At 39.6% G+C, this 23,307-nt stretch overlaps 3 protein-coding genes across 18 annotated transcripts in view; all 3 read right to left on the minus strand.

Annotated features, from left to right (window-relative positions):
- Nucleotides 1–20,235, minus strand: part of LOC113654903 (protocadherin alpha-C2-like) — a 32,546-nt gene extending 12,311 nt beyond the window's left edge. For 3 of the 16 annotated variants that reach the window (XR_007144077.1, XM_027165188.2, XM_047819388.1), the window contains exon 1: nt 8,833–11,796. Coding sequence is in view for 11 of the 16 variants with exons in the window: in XM_027165188.2 (XP_027020989.2) it covers nt 8,833–11,238 (2,406 nt within the window). In the remaining 5 variants the exon portion in view is untranslated. The other 13 variants (XR_007144075.1, XM_047819381.1, XM_047819386.1 and 10 more) reach the window with 8 other exon arrangements.
- LOC113654905 (protocadherin alpha-C2-like) lies at nt 14,617–17,245 on the minus strand. Its single transcript, XM_027165190.2, has one exon. The coding sequence runs from the start codon at nt 17,053–17,055 to the stop codon at nt 14,632–14,634; it is 2,424 nt and encodes an 807-aa protein (XP_027020991.2). The 5' UTR covers nt 17,056–17,245; the 3' UTR covers nt 14,617–14,631.
- Nucleotides 20,236–20,840: 605 nt separating the features above from the next.
- On the minus strand, nt 20,841–23,307 carry pcdhb (protocadherin b). Its single transcript, XM_047819779.1, has one exon. The coding sequence runs from the start codon at nt 23,250–23,252 to the stop codon at nt 20,841–20,843; it is 2,412 nt and encodes an 803-aa protein (XP_047675735.1). The 5' UTR covers nt 23,253–23,307.

Consider the following 23,307-nt stretch of genomic DNA (forward strand, 5'->3'; position numbering starts at 1 on the left):
CTGAAGAGTTGATGCAGCTGAGTCACTAGTCTCAGTCAGTCCTGTGCTTCTCGGTATACTAGAAACAATGTATCTTGACCCCTTTGGCACAGGTTGTCTAACTACCAGCTTTCCTTTTCTGGTCTCTGCTAGAAATAAACTGTACCAGTAAGCATCGTTGGACACCAGAGTAGAATCTGCGATGGTAGAGTTCCTCTCACTGATCACACTGTTCCTACAGGGAGGAGCACCTTTACTGGCCTTCGGCTTCTGACACTTCAGCACGATGGTCACCAATATGGTGATCAGTAACAGGAATGAAACTGAACCCAGTCCAATGACCAGATACAGGTTTAAATCTGAAAAGATGTCATATTCTAAAGGCACTTCAGTCATGTCAGCATAACTTTTCAGTGCAGTCTCCACTGTGGACAGTTTGATGGTGACTGTAGCAGAGAGAGAGGGCTCTCCGTTATCCTTGGCGATCACCACCAGCCGCTGGTGGCGTGAGTCTCTGTAACTGAACATTCTCGTTGTTCTGATCTCTCCATTGTACTGATCCAAACTGAATAATGTAGCATCAGTGTTCTGTAGAAAGTGGTATGTAATGCGGGAGTTGTGCACTGAGTCAGTGTCTATAGCAATTACTTTGGCTATCAGAGTTCCTTTATCGGTGGATCTCGGTATTTTTTCCTCAACCACTGATCCCTGCGCGCGCCATGGAGACACTATAACCGGAATGTTGTCATTCTGGTCCATTATAATAATGTGAACAGTTACGTTACTGCTGAGAGGAGGAACTCCAGAATCTCTGGCCTCAATATGAAAAAGAAACGCCTTCTCTATTTCGTAATCAAACGTCTTTAGTGCGTAAAGATTACCGTTTTCTGGATTTATGGAAAAGAGCATGGACATGGAGGTGTTCACAATTTCCTTTTCAATTATGAAATAAACTAGATATTGATTTTCATGGAGGTCTGGGTCAATGGCAGTTATTGAACTCAACATGGCACCAGGTGGATTATTTTCCATAACCTGTATGGTATAAACTAATTGAGAAAACAGCGGGACGTTGTCATTAACATCCAGCAGTTCAAGAGTTACAGTTTCATTGTCAGATAAAGGAGGATTTCCTCTGTCAGTAACCGTAAATGTGATGTCATATTCTGGGACCTTTTCACGGTCCAGTGGTTGTGAAACAACAAGCTCGTAGTAATTGTCTGATGATTCTTTCAACGCAAATGGTAACTTTTCAGAAATATGAACGTCAATATGACCATTTTCACCTGAATCTTTATCACTTACACTAACGACGGCAATAATGGTATCTACAGATACATCCTCTTTGATTGGATTCGAGAATGATTTAATAGATATTTCCGGGTGATTGTCGTTCATATCTGTCACTAAAATTGTTACTTTGCACTGCCCTGTCAAACTGCTCACTCCCTTATCTGCTGCTATTATCTCCATGTCATAGATCCTAAAGTCTTCGTAATTAATAACTCCTTTAACTCTAATCTCACCAGTATTAGGGTTTAGACTAAACATTTCCTGTGTCTTCTCAGATGTGTAAAGACTAAACGAATAAACAATATTAGAATTAAATCCCTCATCAAGATCCGTTGCGTTTAACCTCACTACAAGGTTTCCAATTGGGGAATTTTCCATTAAATGTATTGTATATTTTTCTCTGTCAAATGTAGGGGCGTTGTCATTTGTGTCCAGCACCCGCACTATAATGCTTGCTGTGCCGGAGCGAGCTGGGACTCCGCCATCTACAGCAATGAGGATCAGACTGTGCACGGCCTGTGCCTCTCTGTCTAAACCCTGTCTAAGAATTAAATCAGCAAACTTGGCACCGTCCCTACCCGTCTGCAGCTCGATATCAAAAAAATCGCTCTCACTCAAATGATATGTATTAATAGAATTCGTTCCGATATCAGGGTCAACTGCATTACTAAGAGAAAATCGCTCACCCTCAGGAGTGGACTCTGATATATCCAAATGAATTGTATCCCTCCGAAACCGCGGTGCGTTGTCATTTATATCCACAATTTCAATTTCTATATTAAATATTCTTACCGGATTCTCAAGAGTAACCTCTATTTTAATCAAGCATGTTAGTGTTGTCTTAGAACAAAGATACTCTCTGTCCATCTTTTCCAAAATATAAAGCTCACCCGTGTCTTTATTAATATCAAGGTACTTTTTATTTGAAATTACGTCTAACCTCATTTTTCGACTGCTCAGCGTTGTCAAGTCTAGTCCCAAATCTGCAGCTAAATTTGCCACAACAGATCCTTCCTTCATTTCTTCAGGGATAGAATAGTGAGTAACAGCAGACACCCCGCATATGAAGAGTGTAAGAAGAATGAAGGCTGACGCGTAACTCCGAAGCTGCGTATACATTCCACCTGCCATTGTTTCACATTTAGATCTCGCTGTTTATCCTGAGCACAATATCGTTTCCAAAAAAAAAAAAAAGAAAAGATGCTTAGCAGAAAAAAATGCGCATGCTTTTAGTCTCACATAACAATTATGTAAAGCTCCAGAATGGTGGACGGTTAGGTTATCACTCCGTCAAATGGATTTGTGCGTGTCCTGAAAACGAAACATTGTAATGGCCGCCACGTACAAACGCGTTTTTTTAGCGAACAGCGACGCTCTGTGTTTAGGGTTATAAGAACTCGTTTGGCATTCAGTGTTTAATAATTGGAAATGGTAACAACGGTTTAAATACTAAGATGGGGATCAAACAAAGCGACTATAACTATTTTCAGAGAGTCTCTGATTGGATTTGACCAAAGGTGAAGTCTTCAACTGTGAGTAAGAAACCGAATATCGTTTTAGCAATGCGAATGTTTTAAATCCGTGAAGTGTCCACCATGATACTTTAAATGAAATGTCAGGTAAAGCACTCTAGACTTTTTCGTGAAAGAGTGCCGACTATTTCTTACCTGTAAAGTAGATGCAGCTGAGTCACTAGTCTCAGTCATTCCTGTGCTCCTCGGTATACTGGATACAATGTATCTTGACCCCTTTGGCACAGGTTGTCTAACTACCAGCTTTCCTTTTCTGGTCTCTGCTAGAAACAAACTGTACCAGTAAGCATCGTTGGAGACCAGAGTTGAATCTGCGATGGTAGAGTTCCTCTCACTGATCACACTGTTCCTACAGGGAGGAGCACCTTTACTGGCCTTCGGTTTCTGACACTTCAACACGATGGTCACCAATATAGTGATCAATAACAAGAATGACACTGAACCCAGTCCAATTACCAGATACAGGTTTAAATCTGAAAAGATGTCATATTCTAAAGGCACTTCAGTCATGTCAGCATAGCTTTTCAGCGCGGTTTCCACTGTGGACAGTTTGATGGTGACTGTAGCAGAGAGAGAGGGCTCTCCGTTATCCTTGGCGATCACCACCAGCCGCTGGTAGCGTGAGTCTCTGTAACTGAACATTCTCGTGGTCCGGATCTCTCCATTGTACTGGTCCAGGCTGAATAATGTGGCATCAGTGTTCTGAAGAAACTGGTACGTAATACGGGAGTTGTGCACTGAGTCAGTGTCTATAGCAATTACTTTCGCTATCAGAGTTCCTTTATCGGTGGATCTCGGTATTTTTTCCTCAACCACTGAGCCATGCGCGCGCCATGGAGACACTATAACAGGAGTGTTGTCGTTCTGGTCCATGATAATAATGTGAACAGTTACGTTACTGCTGAGTGGAGGAACACCAGAATCTCTGGCCTCAATATGAAAAAGAAATTCCTTCTCTATTTCATAATCAAAGGTTTTTAGTGCGTAAAGATTACCGTTCTCCGGATTAATAGAGAAGAGCATGGACATAGAAGTATTTATTATTTCTTTTTCTATTATGAAATAAACGAGATACTGATTTTCATGGAGATCTGGGTCGTGTGCAGTGAGGGCGCTCAGTAAAGCTCCAGGTGAATTATTTTCCATAACCTGTAGTGTATAAAATGATCGGGGAAACTGCGGGGCGTTGTCGTTAACGTCTAGCAGTTCTAGAGTTAGAGTTTCGTTATCGGATAACGGAGGGTTTCCTCTGTCCGTAACTGTAAATGTGATGTCATACTCTGCAACCTTTTCGCGGTCCAAAGGTTCTGAAACTATGAGTTCGTAATAATTACCTGATGATTCCTTTAGCGCAAACGGTAATTTTTCGGAAATATCAACGTCGATTTTACCATTTTCTCCGGAATCGTTATCATTCACACTAATAACTGCAATAACTGTCCCTACAACTATATTCTCTTTGACTGGACTCGTGAAAGACCTAATTGATATTTGTGGATGATTATCATTCATATCCGAGATTAAAATTCTTACTTTACAATTCCCAGATAAGGAATTTGCTCCTTTGTCTGTTGCAACAATTTCCATGTCATAAATCCTGAAATCCTCATAATTAATCATTTCTTTTACTTTTATTTCTCCAGTATCTGGATTTAAACTAAATGTTTGCTGCGTTTTTTCTGTTGTATATAAACTGTATGCGTAGGTGAGGTCGGAATTAGATCCGTCATCGGCGTCAGTTGCATTTAATTTTACCACAAGGCTTCCAATCGGAGAGTTTTCCGGTATGTTAATTGTGTAGCTGTCTTTATCAAAGTGAGGGGCATTGTCATTTGTGTCAAGAACGCGCACAATGATGCTGGCTGTGCCAGAGCGCGCAGGAACTCCGCCATCCACAGCAGTGAGTATCAGATTATGAACTCCCACTTCCTCCCTGTCTAAAGGCTTTTTCAAAATTAAATCTGTAAATTTCGATCCATCACGACCAGTTTGGATCTCGATCGAAAAATGATCACTGTCACTTAGATAATACGTTTTAATTGAGTTTACTCCGATGTCAGGGTCGACTGCATTATTTAATGAAAATCGCTCTCCAACAGGAGTTGATTCAGAAATGTCTAAATGCATTGTATCTCTTCTGAAATGTGGAGCATTGTCGTTGATATCAATAATTTCCAGCTCAATGTTAAACATCCTTACTGGATCTTCTATGGTTGCATCAAGTTTCAAAATGCACGTTGGTCCAGATTTAGTGGTGCAAATATATTCACGATCAATCTTCTCCATGATCAACAACTCGCCTGTTTCTTTGTTAATATCCAAATATTTTTTATTAGACAATGTATCCAGTCTTATTTTACGTTTGATCAACGTCCCAATATCCAGTCCAAGATCCGTTGCTAAATTAGCTACCACGGAACCAGCATCCATTTCTTCAGTAACAGAATAATGTGTAACAGCCGATGCTGTGCTCAAGAAAACAGACAAAACGATGGCGGCAACGTACCTTTTCATTAGCGGACTTCTTAGTCGAAAATCCATTTTCCTATGCCTTAGCAGTGCTCTAACCAGAGAAAATGGCAACCAAGCGTTGTAGAAAATTTGTAAATGGAAAATGCACTACTTTCAAACGTTATAACGATGCGTAAGTCGTTGAAAAGGTTGAACTGAAATATTCTGTGGCAGACACACAAAGGACTTATCCTATCTCCTTAATGAGTGTAGGGGAGAGATGTAAAATGCGTTTCATGGAGAACAGCGACACTGTGCGCAGCACATCACAAAATGCACTAATCTGAACCATTTCTCAGCAACTGTACTGCCAGACTTAAAATCTGTTAATTCATATATTTAGCCTTAACTTCAGTCTCTTAGATTGTCTACTAATCAAGAAAACAACTTCCTAGTATATAAATTCATGAAAAGGGAGTAATGTCTGTGACATATAACCACAATGATGAAGATAAGTTTAATATAAGGATAAAACAACCTACCTATAAAGCACACTCCTACTGAATATTAATTGCTTGTCTTTAAGATTATTTCTACAGTCCAGCTATCGTAAAGTATTGGGAAAGAAATTCTTTCCTACCTGTAAAGTGGATGCAGCTGAATCACTAGTCTCAGTCAGTCCTGTGCTCCTCGGTATACTGGACACAATGTATCTTGACCCCTTTGGCACAGGTTGTCTAACTACCAGTTTTCCTTTTCTGGTCTCTGCTAGAAATAAACTGTACCAGTAAGCATCGTTGGACACCAGAGTAGAATCTGCGATGGTAGAGTTCCTCTCACTAATCACACTGTTCCTACAGGGAGGAGCACCTTTACTGGCCTTTGGTTTCTGACATTTCAGCACGATGGTCACCAATATAGTGATCAGTAACAGGAATGATACTGAACCCAGTCCAATTACCAGATACAGGTTTAAATCTGAAAAGATGTCATATTCTAAAGGCACTTCAGTCATGTCAGCATAGCTTTTCAGCGCGATTTCCACTGTGGATAATTTGATGGTAACTGTAGCAGAGAGAGAGGGCTCTCCGTTATCCTTGGCGATCACCACCAGCCGCTGGTGGCGCGAGTCTCTGTAACTGAACATTCTCGTGGTCCGGATTTCTCCATTGTACTGGTCCAGGCTGAATAATGTAGCATCAGTGTTCTGAAGAAACTGGTACGTAATGCGGGAGTTGTGCACTGAGTCAGTGTCTATAGCAATTACTTTGGCTATCAGAGTTCCTTTATCGGTGGATCTCGGTATTTTTTCTTCAACCACTGAGCCATGCGCGCGCCATGGAGACACTATAACAGGAGTGTTGTCATTCTGGTCCATGATAATAATGTGAACAGTTACGTTACTGCTGAGTGGAGGAACACCAGAATCTCTGGCCTCAATATGAAAAAGAAACTCCTTCTCTATCTCATAATCAAACGTCTTTAGTGCGTAAAGATTACCGTTCTCCGGATTAATGGAGAAGAGCATGGACATGGAGGTGTTCAGTATTTCTTTTTCTATTATGAAATAAACGAGATACTGATTTTCATGGAGATCTGGGTCGTGTGCAGTGAGGGCGCTCAGTAAAGCTCCAGGTGGATTATTTTCCATCACCTGTAGTGTATAAAATGATCGGGGAAACTGCGGGGCGTTGTCGTTAACGTCTAGCAGTTCTAGAGTTACAGTTTCGTTATCGGACAACGGAGGGTTTCCTCTGTCCGTAACGGTAAATGTGATGTCATACTCTGCAACCTTTTCGCGATCCAACGGTTCTGAAACTATGAGCTCGTAATAATTATCTGATGATTCCTTTAAAGCAAACGGTAATTTTTCAGAAATATCAACGTCAATGTGACCATTTTCTCCCGAATCTTTATCATTCACGCTAATAAGTGCAATAACTGTACCTACAACTATATTCTCTTTGACTGGACTCGTGAAAGACCTAATCGATATTTGTGGATGATTATCATTCATATCCGAGATTAAAATTCTTACTTTACAATTCCCAGATAAGGAATTTGCTCCTTTGTCTGTTGCAACAATTTCCATGTCATAAATCCTGAAATCCTCATAATTAATCATTTCTTTTACTTTTATTTCTCCAGTATCTGGATTTAAACTAAATGTTTGCTGCGTTTTTTCTGTTGTATATAAACTGTATGCGTAGGTGAGGTCGGAATTAGATCCGTCATCGGCGTCAGTTGCATTTAATTTTACCACAAGGCTTCCAATCGGAGAGTTTTCCGGTATGTTAATTGTGTAGCTGTCTTTATCAAAGTGAGGGGCATTGTCATTTGTGTCAAGAACGCGCACAATGATGCTGGCTGTGCCAGAGCGAGCAGGAACTCCGCCATCTACAGCAGTGAGTATCAGATTATGAACTCCCACTTCCTCCCTGTCTAAAGGCTTTTTCAAAATTAAATCTGTAAATTTCGATCCATCACGACCAGTTTGGATTTCGATTGAAAAATGATCACTGTCACTTAGATAATACGTTTTAATTGAGTTTACTCCGATGTCAGGGTCGACTGCATTATTTAATGAAAATCGCTCTCCAACAGGAGTTGATTCAGAAATGTCTAAATGCATTGTATCTCTTCTGAAATGTGGAGCATTGTCGTTGATATCAATAATTTCCAGCTCAATGTTAAACATCCTTACTGGATCTTCTATGGTTGCATCGAGTTTCAAAATGCACGTTGGTGCAGATTTAGTGTTGCAAATATATTCACGATCAATCTTCTCCATAATCAACAACTCGCCTGTTTCTTTGTTAATATCCAAATATTTTTTATTAGACAATGTATCCAGTCTTATTTTACGTTTGATCAAAGTCTTAATATCCAGTCCAAGATCCGTTGCTAAATTAGCTACCACGGAACCTGCATCCATTTCTTCAGGAATAGAATAATGTGTAACAGCCGATGCTGTGCTCAAGAAAACAGACAAAACGATGGCGGCAACGTACCTTTTCATTAGCGGACTTCTTAGTCGAAAATCCATTTTCCTATGCCTTAGGAAAGCGTTGTAGAAAATTTGTAAATGGAAAATGCACTACTTTCAAACGTTATAACGATGCGTAAGGCGTAAAGTCGTTGAAAAGGTTGAACTGAAAGATTTTGTGGCAGACACACAAAGGACTGATCCTATCTCCTTAATGAGTGTAGGGGAGAGATGTAAAATGCGTTTCATGGAGAACAGCGACACTGTGCGCAGCATATCACAAAATGCACTAATCTGAACCATTTCTCAGCAAATGTACTGCCAGACATAAAATCTGTTAATTCATATATTTAACCTTAACTGCTTTCACTTAGTTTGTCTACTAATCAAGAAAACAACTTCCTAGTATATAATTTAATTAAAAGGGAGTAATGTCTGTGACATATAACCACAATGATGAAGAGAAGTTTAATATAAGGATAATACAACCTACCTATAAAGCACACTCCTACTGAATATTCATTGCTTGTCTTTAAGATTATTTCTACAGTCAGGCTATCGTAAAATTTTGGGAAAGAAATTCTTTCCTACCTGTAAAGTGGATGCAGCTGAGTCACTAGTCTCAGTCAGTCCTGTGCTCCGCGGTATACTGGAAACAAAGTATCTTGACCCCTTTGGCACAGGTTGTCTAACTACCAGCTTTCCTTTTCTGGTCTCTGCTAGAAATAAACTGTACCAGTAAGCATCGTTGGATACCAGAGTAGAATCTGCGATTGTAGAGTTCCTCTCACTGATCACACTGTTCCTACAGGCAGGAGCACCTTTACTGGCCTTTGGTTTCTGACATTTCAGCACGATGGTCACCAATATAGTGATCAGTAACAGGAATGATACTGAACCAAGTCCAATTACCAGATACAGGTTCAAATCAGAAAAGATGTCATATTCTAAAGGCACTTCAGTCATGTCAGCATAGCTTTTCAGTGCAGTCTCCACTGTGGACAGTTTGATGGTAACTGTAGCAGAGAGTGAGGGCTCTCCGTTATCCTTGGCAATCACCACCATCCGCTGGTGGCGTGAGTCTCTGTAACTGAACATTCTCGTGGTCCGGATCTCTCCATTGTACTGGTCCAGGCTGAATAATGTAGCATCAGTGTTCTGAAGAAACTGGTATGTAATGCGAGAGTTGTGCACTGAGTCAGTGTCTATAGCAATTACTTTCGCTATCAGAGTTCCTTTATCGGTGGATCTCGGTATTTTTTCTTCAACCACTGAGCCATGCGCGCGCCATGGAGACACTATAACAGGAGTGTTGTCGTTCTGGTCCATGATAATAATGTGAACAGTTACGTTACTGCTGAGTGGAGGAACACCAGAATCTCTGGCCTCAATATGAAAAAGAAACTCCTTCTCTATCTCATAATCAAACGTCTTTAGTGCGTAAAGATTACCGTTCTCCGGATTAATGGAGAAGAGCATGGACATGGAGGTGTTCAGTATTTCTTTTTCTATTATGAAATAAACGAGATACTGATTTTCATGGAGATCTGGGTCGTGTGCAGTGAGGGCGCTCAGTAAAGCTCCAGGTGAATTATTTTCCATAACCTGTAGTGTATAAAATGATCGGGGAAACTGCGGGGCGTTGTCGTTAACGTCTAGCAGTTCTAGAGTTACAGTTTCGTTATCGGACAACGGAGGGTTTCCTCTGTCCGTAACTGTAAATGTGATGTCATACTCTGCAACCTTTTCGCGATCCAACGGTTCTGAAACTATAAGCTCGTAATAATTATCTGATGATTCTTTTAAAGCAAACGGTAATTTTTCAGAAATATCAACGTCAAAGTGACCATTTTCTCCCGAATCTTTATCATTCACACTAATAACAGCAATAACTGTGCCTACAACTACATTCTCTTTGACTGGACTCGTGAAAGACTTAATTGATATTTGTGGATGATTATCATTCATATCCGAGATTAAAATTCTTACTTTACAATTCCCAGATAAGGAATTTGCTCCTTTGTCTGTTGCAACAATTTCCATGTCATAAATCCTGAAATCCTCGTAATTAATCATTTCTTTTACTTTTATTTCTCCAGTATCTGGATTTAAACTAAAAGTTTGCTGCGTTTTTTCTGTTGTATATAAACTGTATGCGTAGGTGAGGTCGGAATTAGATCCGTCATCGGCGTCAGTTGCATTTAATTTTACCACAAGGCTTCCAATCGGAGAGTTTTCCGGTATGTTAATTGTGTAGCTGTCTTTATCAAAGTGAGGGGCATTGTCATTTGTGTCAAGAACGCGCACAATGATGTTGGCTGTGCCAGAGCGAGCAGGAACTCCGCCATCTACAGCAGTGAGTATCAGATTATGAACTCCCACTTCCTCCCTGTCTAAAGGCTTTTTCAAAATTAAATCTGTAAATTTCGATCCATCACGACCAGTTTGGATTTCGATCGAAAAATGATCACTGTCACTTAGATAATACGTTTTAATTGAGTTTACTCCGATGTCAGGGTCGACTGCATTATTTAATGAAAATCGCTCTCCAACAGGAGTTGATTCAGAAATGTCTAAATGCATTGTATCTCTTCTGAAATGTGGAGCATTGTCGTTGATATCAATAATTTCCAGCTCAATGTTAAACATCCTTACTGGATCTTCCGTGGTTGCATCAAGCTTTAAAATGCAAGTTGTAGCTAATTTTGACATGCAAATGTGTTCTCTGTCAATTCTCTCCAAGATCACCAACTCGCCTGTTTCTTTGTTAATATCCAAATATTTTTTATTAGACAATGTATCCAGTCTTATCTTGCGTTTGCTCAAAGTCTTAATATCCAGTCCAAGATCCGTTGCTAAATTAGCTACCACGGAACCTGCCTCCATTTCTTCAGGAATAGAATAATGTGTAACAGCGGATGCTGTGCTCAAGAAAACAGACAAAACGATGGCGGCAACGTACCTTTTCATTAGCGGACTTCTTAGTCGAAAATCCATTGTCCTATGCCTTAGCAGTGCTCTAACCAGAGAAAATGGCAACCAAGCGTTGCAGACAATCTCCAAATGTAAAATGCACTAATTTACAATGTCGTAACGATGCGTAAATCGTTAAAGTCGTTCAAAATTTTCAACGGAAAGATTCTGTGGCAGACACACAAAGGACTGATCCTATCTCCGGAATGAGCGTATGGAGAGATGTAAAATGCGTTTCAAGGAGAACAGCGACACTGTGCGCAATACATCGCAAAATGCACTGATCTGCACCATTCATCAATTTCGTAGTAAATGTACTGACAAACTTACCTAACGGTAAAATAAAATATTCCACCTTAACATCAGTCTCTTAGTTTGCTTTACTAATACAGAGATTACCATCCTAGAATATAATTTAATGCCAAGGGAAAATGTCTCTGACACATAACCACACTGGTGAAGAGCAGTTTAATATAAGGATAAAACATCTTATCTATAAAGCACACTTGTACTGAATAATCGTTGCTAGTCTTTAATTTTTTTTTCTACAAGCAGTCTATTGTAACATTTTAGGAAATAATTTCTTTCCTACCTTTAAAGTGGATGCAGCTGAATCACTAGTCTCAGTCAGTCCTGTGCTCCTCGGTATACTGGACACAATGTATCTTGACCCCTTTGGCACAGGTTGTCTAACTACCAGCTTTCCTTTTCTGGTCTCTGCTAGAAATAAACTGTACCAGTAAGCATCGTTGGACACCAGAGTAGAATCTGCGATGGTAGAGTTCCTCTCACTGATCACACTGTTCCTACAGGGAGGAGCACCTTTACTGGCCTTCGGCTTCTGACACTTCAACACGATGGTCACCAATATAGTGATCAGTAACAGGAATGACACTGAACCAAGCCCAATTACCAGATACAGGTTCAAATCAGAAAAGATGTCATATTCTAAAGGCACTTCAGTCATGTCAGCATAGCTTTTCAGTGCAGTCTCCACTGTGGACAGTTTGATGGTGACTGTAGCAGAGAGAGAGGGCTCTCCATTATCCTTGGCGATCACCATGAGCCGCTGGTGGTGTGAGTCTCTGTAACTGAACATTCTCGTGGTCCGGATCTCTCCATTGTACTGGTCCAAACTGAATAATGTAGCATCAGTGTTCTGAAGAAACTGGTATGTAATGCGAGAGTTGTGCACTGAGTCAGTGTCTATAGCAATTACTTTCGCTATCAGAGTTCCTTTATCGGTGGATCTCGGTATTTTTTCCTCAACCACTGAGCCATGCGCGCGCCATGGAGACACTATAACTGGAGTATTGTCATTCTGGTCCATGATAATAATGTGAACAGTTACGTTACTGCTGAGTGGAGGAACACCAGAATCTCTGGCCTCAATATTAAAACGAAACTCCTTCTCTATCTCATAATCAAACGTCTTTAGTGCGTACAGATTACCGTTCTCCGGATTAATAGAGAACAGCATGGACATAGAAGTATTTACTATTTCCTTTTCTATTATGAAATAAACTAGATACTGATTTTCATGGAGATCTGGGTCAATAGCAGATAAAGAACTCAACAAAGCACCGGGTTGATTATTTTCAAACACCTGAATTGTATAAATCGATTTAGGAAACTGTGGCACGTTGTCATTAACGTCTAGCAGTTCTAGAGTTACAGTTTCATTATCAGATAACGGAGGATTTCCTCTGTCAATAACAGTAAATGTGATTTCGTATTCTGGGACCATTTCACGATCTAATGGTTCAGAAACTACGAGCTCATAATAATTGTTAGCTGACGCTTTAAGTGCAAATGGAAGATTATCATTAACATGAACGTCTATTTGACCATTTTCTTCTGAATCTTTGTCATTCACGCTTATTATTGCAATTACCGTTCCCAATGTAACATCCTCTTTAATAGGACTTTGAAATGACTTTATGGAAATTTCTGGATGATTGTCATTCATATCGGAGATGAGAATTGTTAATTTACATTTTCCTAACAAAGGATTGGCCCCTTTATCTTTTGCTATTATCTCCATGTTGTAAATATTGAAATCCTCATAATTGATCATCTCCTTTACTCTGATTTCACCGTTATATTCATTTAAAGCGAACGTCTCTTGTGTTTTTTCAGACGTGTATAGACTAAACGAATAACTAATATCAGAATTCGAACCTTCGTCTAAATCCGTCGCGCTTAATTGCACAACTAAGCTACCTATAGGTGCATTCTCTGTAAGATTAATTTCAAAGTTTTCCTTTTCAAATTTTGGAGCATTGTCATTCGTATCCAGGACCCGAACAATAACACTTGCTGTACCTGAACGCGCAGAGACTCCGCCATCTACAGCCGTTAGTATCAAATTGTGAATAGCCCTCTCCTCTCTATCTAGTGCTTTGTTCAAAATTAAATCAACAAACTTTGACCCATCTCTTCCAGTTTGTATTTCTATAAAGAAGTGTTCACTTTCACTAAGAAAATATGTTTTAATCGAATTTTCCCCGATATCTTGATCTACGGCATTGTTGAGAGAAAATCTTTCTCCGGGGAGTGTTGACTCGGAGATATCCAAGTGCATTGTATCTTGTCGAAAACTAGGAGCATTGTCATTAATATCCATTACCAGTAATTCTATATTAAACATTCGCACTGGATTTTCAATTGAAGCTTCTAATTTAAGAAAACACGAGTTTGTTGTTTTTGAGGGACATAGGGACTCTCTATCAATTTTTTCCACAATATACAGCTCCCCTGTCTCTTTGTTTATCTCTAAATATTTCCTGTTGGCTATCACATCTAAACGTATCTTATGCTTCACTAAACTTTTGCTGTCCAGTCCTAGATCAACCGCTATATTCGCAACAATAGATCCCTTCTCCATTTCTTCGGGAACACTGTAATGAGTAACTGCAACGGCTATATTAATCAGAGCGGAAATATATACAAATACCGCGCCATACCTCATCCACGTCTGTAGTTTCACATTGCCATCCATTTTTTAAACGCGGTGCGCAAAGTAACAACGAAATATTATACAGACATAAAGGCAAGAATGCCAAACGTACTGGTTTGGGAGGATCAGTATGAAGAGAAAATCCTTATTTTTCTTATATGAAGTGACGAACAGATCAGCTCAGACCTTTTCGCATAACAAAAGAAATCCTGCCCTTAAATGACGAAATAATGGTGATGAAGGAATAGTTCTGATGGTGAGCAGCGACGCTGCGCGCATGTACTGAAACAATGCAATTTTTGATGAAAACCGGTAACATGTACACAACCTAAAACAAGCACTCAAAAGCTGACATATTAGACAAAATTTAAGAATCACCCCAAATAAGGAAGTGTCTTGTGAAGGAATTATAAGAAAATAATCACTTGAATGATGAAGCTATAAGTAACCTTGTTGATCTAAGAGTATATTACCTGTAAAGTTGATGCAGCTGAGTCACTAGTCTCAGTCAGTCCTGTGCTCCTCGGTATACTGGACACAAAGTATCTTGACCCCTTTGGCACAGGTTGTCTAACTACCAGCTTTCCCTTTCTGGTCTCTGCTAGAAATAAACTGTACCAATAGGCATCGTTGGACACCAGAGTAGAATCTGCGATGGTAGAGTTCCTCTCACTGATCACACTGTTCCTACAGGGAGGAGCACCTTTACTGGCCTTCGGCTTCTGACACTTCAGCACGATGGTCACCAATATGGTGATCAGTAAAAGGAATGAAACTGAACCCAGTCCAATTACCAGATACAGATTTAAATCTGAAAAGATGTCATATTCTAAAGGCACTTCAGTCATGTCAGCATAGCTTTTCAGTGCAGTCTCCACTGTGGACAGTTTGATGGTGAGTGTAGAGGAGAGAGAGGGCTCTCCGTTATCCTTGGCGATCACCACCAGCCGCTGGTGGCGTGAGTCTCTGTAACTGAACATTCTCGTTGTTCTGATCTCTCCATTGTACTGGTCCAAACTGAATAATGTAGCATCAGTGTTCTGAAGAAATTGATAAGTAATCCTAGAGTTGTGCACTGAGTCAGTGTCTATAGCAATTACTTTGGCTATCAGAGTTCCTTTATCGGTGGATCTCGGTATTTTTTCCTCAACCACTGAGCCATGTGCGCGCCATGGAGACACTATAACAGGAGTGTTGTCGTTCTGGTCCATGATAATAATGTGAACAGTTACGTTACTGCTGAGAGGAGGAACCCCAGAGTCCCTAGCTTCAATATGGAAAAGAAACTCCTTCTCTATCTCATAGTCAAATGTTTTTAGTGCGTAAAGATTACCGTTCTCTGGATTAATAGAAAACAGCATGGACATAGAAGTATTTACTATTTCTTTTTCTATTATGAAATAAACGAGATACTGATTTTCATGGAGATCTGGGTCATGAGCGGTGAGGGAACTCAGTAAAGCTCCGGGTGGATTGTTTTCCACAACCTGTATGGTATAAAATGATTGTGGAAACTGTGGCACGTTGTCATTAACGTCCAACAATTCTAAAGTTACTGTTTCATTATCAGATAACGGAGGGTTTCCTCGGTCAGTAACGGTAAATGTGATGTCATATTCTGCTACTTTTTCACGGTCCAGTGGTTCAGATACCTCGAGCTCGTAATAATTCTCGGATGATTCTTTTAGTGCAAAAGGTAAATTTTCAGGTATATGAACATCAATTTGGCCATTTTCACCCGAGTCTTTGTCACTTACACTAATCACTGCAATAACTGTGCCTACAGCGATGTCTTCTTTAACCGGATTTGAAAAAGATCGCACTGAAATTTCTGGATGATTGTCATTCATGTCTGTAATCATAATGGTTATTTTACATTGTCCTGATAATGAATTAGTGCCCTTATCCTTTGCTATAATCTCCATGTTATAAATTCGGAAATCCTCATAATTAATCGTTTCTTTAACTCTTATCTCACCAGTGTTTGGACTTAAACTAAAAGCTTCTTGAGCTTTTTCCGAAGTGTATAGGCCGAAAGAGTATGCTATATCTGAGTTAGAGCCTTCATCTAAGTCAGTTGCATTTAATTTAACGACGAGGCTTCCTATAGGGGAGTTCTCTGTGACATTAATTGTATAGTTTTCCCGATCAAACTTGGGTGCGTTGTCGTTTGTATCCTGCACTCGAACAACGATGTTGGCTGTACCAGAGCGCGTCGGAACTCCGCCATCCACAGCAGTAAGAATCAGATTATGGACAGCTTGAACCTCACGGTCTAAAGACTTTTTCAAAGTTAAATCAGCAAATTTAGAGCCGTCTCTGCCCGACTGTATCTCTATTCCAAAGTGATCGCTTTCGCTTAGATAATAAGTCTTAACCGAATTAGATCCAACATCAGAATCCACCGCATTGCTGACAGAAAATCTTTCACCTGCTGGCGTCGATTCCAAAATATCCAAATGAATAGTGTCACGTCGGAAATGAGGATTATTGTCATTAATATCAGTTATTTCTAATTCTATGTAAAATATACGCACAGGATTTTCCACAATCACTTCCATTTTTAAAAAACATGTCGTTGTTGTTTTAGCTGGACAAAGATGTTCACGATCAATCTTTTCTAATATGTAGAGCTCCCCCTTTTCTTTGTTTATATCGAGATATTTCTTATTAGCGATAACATCTAGTCGCACTTTACGTTTAATCAATGTATCTACATCCAGCCCTAAATCTGTGGCGAGATTTGCTACAACGGATCCTTCTTCCATCTCTTCAGGTATAGAATAGTGAGTTACAGTAAACGATGTGTGAATCATTGCAGAGAATAAGATAACACTCGAGACATACCTTCTAAAGCACCCCGCGTTCATGTGAACCCCCATTGTCTCCTTGAATCGTTTTGCCCTTAAAAATTATTGGCTTCCACACATGACCTCAAAATCCAATAAGGGGACGGAACAAATGTTTCTAAATACTCCCGTCTTTTAAAAAAATAAGACGGCTTAAGCCGAAATTTAGCAATTCGTGCAAATCCTTGTAAGCACTCGATGCTCTTTATGATTGCCCAATGATCATCTGTGATGGCGACTGGAATGTACGCCTAGTGGATGGTCCATTTGTTTTTCTGGAGTACAGCGCCACTTTGTGCACACGACAAAAGCTACATCTCAAATCGGAATGTTTAAATAACAATATATCACATTTATTTATTTATTTATTTGTTTATTTGTTTGTTTGTTTGTTTGTTTGTCTGTTTGTTTGTTTATTTATTTATTTATAATTTGTAACTGTTTTATCCATGTTTAAATAGTTTTTAATAACAAGCCCTCCCAACAATTATTTGGTTATTTAGTCATGGCTGTGATCACATTTTAAATAAGTTACATTTATATCAATATTTCCTACTCAAATTTCTTTGTCTCAAAACACATGACAATTAGCTGGACCACATGACTCTGAAAGGTTTGGTAGGGCTTGTCAATTGAATTATCATTCTTTTGCGTTAAACAACAAGCCAGAGCTTAATTTTTCCTCTGGAAGCGACCATTTATGCTAACCCAACTAATGTAGTAATGATCTTGCTTACCTAATGTTAAAATGCAATACTGAGAACACTAACAACAACATCTACTAAGCTGCATATGAGTGAATGCTAATATTTGCCAACTTACCTGTAAAGTAGATGCAGCTGAGTCACTAGTCTCAGTCAGTCCTGTGCTCCTCGGTATACTGGACACAATGTATCTAGACCCCTTTGGCACAGGTTGTCTAACTACCAGCTTTCCTTTTCTGGTCTCTGCTAGAAATAAACTGTACCAGTAGGCATCATTGGAGACCAGAGTGGAGTCTGCGACGGTAGAGTTCCTCTCACTGATCACACTGTTCCTACAGGGAGGAGCACCTTTACTGGCCTTCGGCTTCTGACATTTCAGTACGATGGTCACCAATATAGTGATGAGTAACAGGAATGAAACTGAACCCAGTCCAATTACCAGATACAGGTTTAAATCTGAAAAGATGTCATATTCTAAAGGCACTTCAGTCATGTCAGCATAGCTTTTCAGTGCAGTCTCCACTGTGGACAGTTTGATGGTGAGTGTAGATGAGAGAGAGGGCTCTCCGTTATCCTTGGCGATCAGCACCAGCCGCTGGTGGCGTGAGTCTCTGTAACTGAACATTCTTGTGGTCCGGATCTCTCCATTGTACTGGTCCAGGCTGAATAATGTAGCATCAGTGTTCTGTAGAAATTGATAAGTAATCCTGGAGTTGTGCACTGAGTCAGTGTCTATAGCAATTACTTTGGCTATCAGAGTTCCTTTATCAGTGGATCTCGGTATTTTTTCCTCAACCACTGAGCCATGCGCGCGCCATGGAGACACTATAACCGGAGTGTTGTCGTTCTGGTCCATGATAATAATGTGAACAGTTACGTTACTGCTGAGTGGAGGAACACCAGAATCTCTGGCCTCAATATGAAAAAGAAACTCCTTCTCTATCTCATAGTCAAACGTCTTTAGTGCGTAAAGATTACCGTTCTCTGGATTAATAGAAAACAGCATGGACATAGACGTATTTACAATTTCTTTTTCTATTATGAAATAAACGAGATACTGATTTTCATGGAGATCTGGGTCATGAGCGGTGAGGGAACTCAGTAAAGCTCCGGGTGGATTGTTTTCCACAACCTTTATGGTATAAAACGATTGTGGAAACTGTGGCACGTTGTCATTAACGTCCAACAATTCTAAAGTTACAGTTTCATTATCAGATAACGGAGGGTTTCCTCGGTCAGTAACGGTAAATGTGATGTCATATTCTGCTACTTTTTCACGGTCCAGTGGTTCAGATACCTCGATCTCGTAATAATTCTCGGATGATTCTTTTAGTGCAAAAGGTAAATTTTCAGGTATATGAACATCAGTTTGGCCATTTTCACCTGAGTCTTTGTCACTTACACTAATCACTGCAATAACTGTACCTACAGCGATGTCTTCTTTAACCGGATTTGAAAAAGATCGCACTGAAATTTCTGGATGATTGTCATTCATGTCTGTAATCATAATGGTTATTTTACATTGTCCTGATAATGAATTAGTGCCCTTATCCTTTGCTATAATCTCCATGTTATAAATTCGGAAATCCTCATAATTAATCGTTTCTTTAACTCTTATTTCACCAGTGTTTGGACTTAAACTAAAAGCTTCTTGAGCTTTTTCCGAAGTGTATAGGCCGAAAGAGTATGCTATATCTGAGTTAGAGCCTTCATCTAAGTCAGTTGCATTTAATTTAACGACGAGGCTTCCTATAGGGGAGTTCTCTGTGACATTAATTGTATAGCTTTCCTGATCAAACTTGGGTGCGTTGTCGTTTGTATCCTGCACTCGAACAACGATGTTGGCTGTACCAGAGCGCGTCGGAACTCCGCCATCCACAGCAGTAAGAATCAGATTATGGACAGCTTGAACCTCACGGTCTAAAGACTTTTTCAAAACTAAATCAGCAAATTTTGAGCCGTCTCTAACAGACTGTATCTCTATACCAAAGTGATCGCTTTCACTTAGATAATATGTTTTAACCGAATTAGATCCAACATCAGAATCCACCGCATTGCTGACAGAAAATCTTTCACCTGCTGGCGTCGATTCCAAAATGTCCAAATGAATAGTGTCACGACGGAAATGAGGATTATTGTCATTAATATCAGTTATTTCTAATTCTATGTAAAATATGCGCACAGGATTTTCCACAATCACTTCCATTTTTAAAAAACATGTTGTTTTAGCTGGACAAAGATGTTCACGATCAATCTTTTCTAATATGTAGAGCTCCCCCTTTTCTTTGTTTATATCGAGATATTTCTTATTAGCGATAACATCTAGTCGCACTTTACGGTTAATCAATGTATCTAAATCCAGCCCTAAATCGGTGGCGAGATTTGCTACCACGGATCCTTCTTCCATCTCTTCAGGGATAGAATACTGCGTGACAGTTAACGATGTTTGAATCATAGCAGAGAATAAGATAACACTCGAGACATACCTTCTAAAGCACCCCGCGTTCATGTGAACCTCCATTGTGTCCTTGTATCGTTTGATTATGCAAATTAGTGGCTTCCACACATGACCACAAAGTCCAATAATGGGACAAAGTAGATGCTGCTAAATAATGCCGCGTTTTAAGGAAATCAAAGACTCGGAGTTACGCAGTTCGTATAAATCCTTTAAAGCACACGACGCTCTTTCTGTTCTCTGAATGATTAACTGTGATGGCGACAGGCACGCACGCCCAGTGGACAGTCCATTTGATTTTCTGGAATACAGCGCCTCTTATTGCACAGGCGAAATGATACGTTCAAAAACTTAATGTGTAATACCAGGAAACTGAATTCGTAAGATGAGCTTTTTAAAATTGTTTGTTTGTTAATTAATTTTTGCATGAATTTTAGTATTTAAAATAACAAAAATAAATAGATATTCAGTAAGCATTTCCAATAATCAGATAAATATTAATGTTTAAAATTTCTCTTATGTTTGCTACACACTGCCTTAGTTTAAATAAATGACAAAAACACGACGTAAGTTATTTTTTTCACTCACTTTGAAAATAACTTTAACTTGGCCCAGCCAGTGTCAAACAAATTCAATATTTTGTAATGTGAACATTTCTATCATGTTGATATTTGCTGCCTTACCTGTAGAGTAGATGCAGCTGAGTCACTTGTCTCAGTCAGTCCTGTGCTTCTCGGTATACTGGACACAAAGTATCTTGACCCCTTTGGCACAGGTTGTCTAACTACCAGCTTTCCTTTTCTGGTCTCTGCTAGAAATAAACTGTACCAGTAGGCATCGTTGGAGACCAAAGTGGAATCTGCGATGGTAGAGTTCCTCTCACTGATCACACTATTCCTACAGGGAGGAGCACCTTTACTGGCCTTCGGTTTCTGACACTTCAGCACAATGGTCACTAATATGGTGATCAGTAACAGGAATGACACTGAACCAAGTCCAATTACCAGATACAGGTTTAAATCTGAAAATATGTCATATTCTAAAGGCACTTCAGTCATGTCTGCATAGCTTTTCAGTGCAGTCTCCACTGTGGACAGTTTGATGGTAACTGTAGCAGAGAGAGAGGGCTCTCCGTTATCCTTAGCGATCACCACCAGCCGCTGGTGGCGTGAGTCTCTGTAACTGAACATTCTCGTGGTCCGGATCTCTCCATTGTACTGGTCCAAACTGAATAATGTAGCATCAGTGTTCTGAAGAAACTGGTATGTAATGCGAGAGTTGTGCACTGAGTCAGTGTCTATAGCAATTACTTTGGCTATCAGAGTTCCTTTATCGGTGGATCTCGGTATTTTGTCCTCAACCACTGAGCCATGCGCGCGCCATGGAGACACTATAACAGGAGTGTTGTCGTTCTGGTCCATGATAATAATGTGAACAGTTACGTTACTGCTGAGTGGAGGAACACCAGAATCTCTGGCCTCAATATGAAATAGAAACTCTTTCTCCATTTCATAATCAAATGTCTTTAGTGCGTAAAGGTTTCCGTTCTCTGGATTAATAGAGAACAGCATAGACATGGAGGTGTTTGCTATTTCTCTTTCTATTATGAAATAAACGAGATACTGATTTTCATGTAAATCTGGGTCATGGGCAGTTATAGAGCTCAGCATCGCACCGGGAGGATTATTTTCCATGGCAGATATCTTATAGAAACTCTGTGGGAACTGAGGTGCGTTATCATTAACGTCCAGTAAATGCACTATTATTGTTTCATTGTCAGACAGAGGCGGATTTCCTTTGTCTGTCACTAATAACGAAATTTCATATTCTGGGGTTAATTCTCGATCTAATGTTTCTGAGATTAGTAGTTCGTAGTGATATTCAGATGATTTATTTAAAGTAAATGGTATGTTTTTGTTTATTGTGAGATAAACTTTGCCATTATCACCCGTGTCTCTGTCGCTTACACCTACAAGGGCTATGACTGTGCCAACAGGAGTGTCCTCTTTCACAGTGTTTTTCAGTGATTTAATGGTTATCTCTGGATAATTATCGTTCATATCCATAATATCCACTGTTATTCTGCACTGACTGGAGAGCGGAATAGGGCCGTTATCTTTTGCTTCTATATACATCTCAAATATTTTCATGTCTTCGAAATCTATAGTGCCTTTAACGGTTATTTCGCCAGTTTTTGAATTCAAATTGAACATATCTTGAGTTTTTTCTGAGGTGTAAAGCGTAAATGAATACGTTATTTCTGCGTTTGAGCCTTCATCAGTATCAGTTGCGTTTAGTTTAGTTACAAGAGTTCCAATCGGTGAATTCTCATTCATTTTTATTGTGTATTGTGAGCGGTCAAATTTAGGGGCGTTGTCGTTTGTATCTTGTACACGGACAATAATATTGGCAGTTCCGGAGCGTGCCGGGACACCGCCATCTACAGCAGTAAGAATGAGGTTATGAATAGGCTGTGCTTCCCGGTCTAATGCTTTAATAAGAACCAAGTCGACATATTTTGTATCACTACCAGAATGAATATCTAATGTAAAATGATTACTTTCGCTGATTTTGTAAGATTTTACAGTGTTAGTCCCTACATCAGGGTCATGTGCATTGGGTAATGAAAATTTTTCACCTGGTGATGCAGACTCAGAGACATCCAGTTCGACCCTATCCATTCTAAAATGTGGCGCGTTATCATTGATATCTGTGATTTCTAATTCAATGTTAAAAATACGTAATGGGTTTTTTATGATCAAATCCAGTTTGATAAAACATGATGTTTTACCTTGGCACAGGGACTCTCGATCCATTTTTTCAGCTATATAAAGTTCACCTGTTTTTTTATTTACTTCTAAATATTTTTTATGAGCAGTGTCGAGCTTTACCTCTCTTTGTGCTAGTCCGTTAACATCTAGTCCTAAATCAGACGCCAGATTTGCAACAACAGATCCGCGATCCATCTCCTCCGCTATTGAATAACGTGTGACAGACAAAGCCTCCCTCCATGTGGTGGAAAATACAAAGAAAAGCGTTACCCAGCTGACATTTCCTGTTGTCTTCATCATTCAGTGCAGTGTAAAAATGCACTGCAGATAAAACCGTATCCTCTTAATATATAGC

The sequence above is a fragment of the Tachysurus fulvidraco genome, chromosome 10 (genome assembly GCF_022655615.1).
Source record: "Tachysurus fulvidraco isolate hzauxx_2018 chromosome 10, HZAU_PFXX_2.0, whole genome shotgun sequence".
Taxonomy (NCBI): Eukaryota; Metazoa; Chordata; class Actinopteri; order Siluriformes; family Bagridae; genus Tachysurus; species Tachysurus fulvidraco.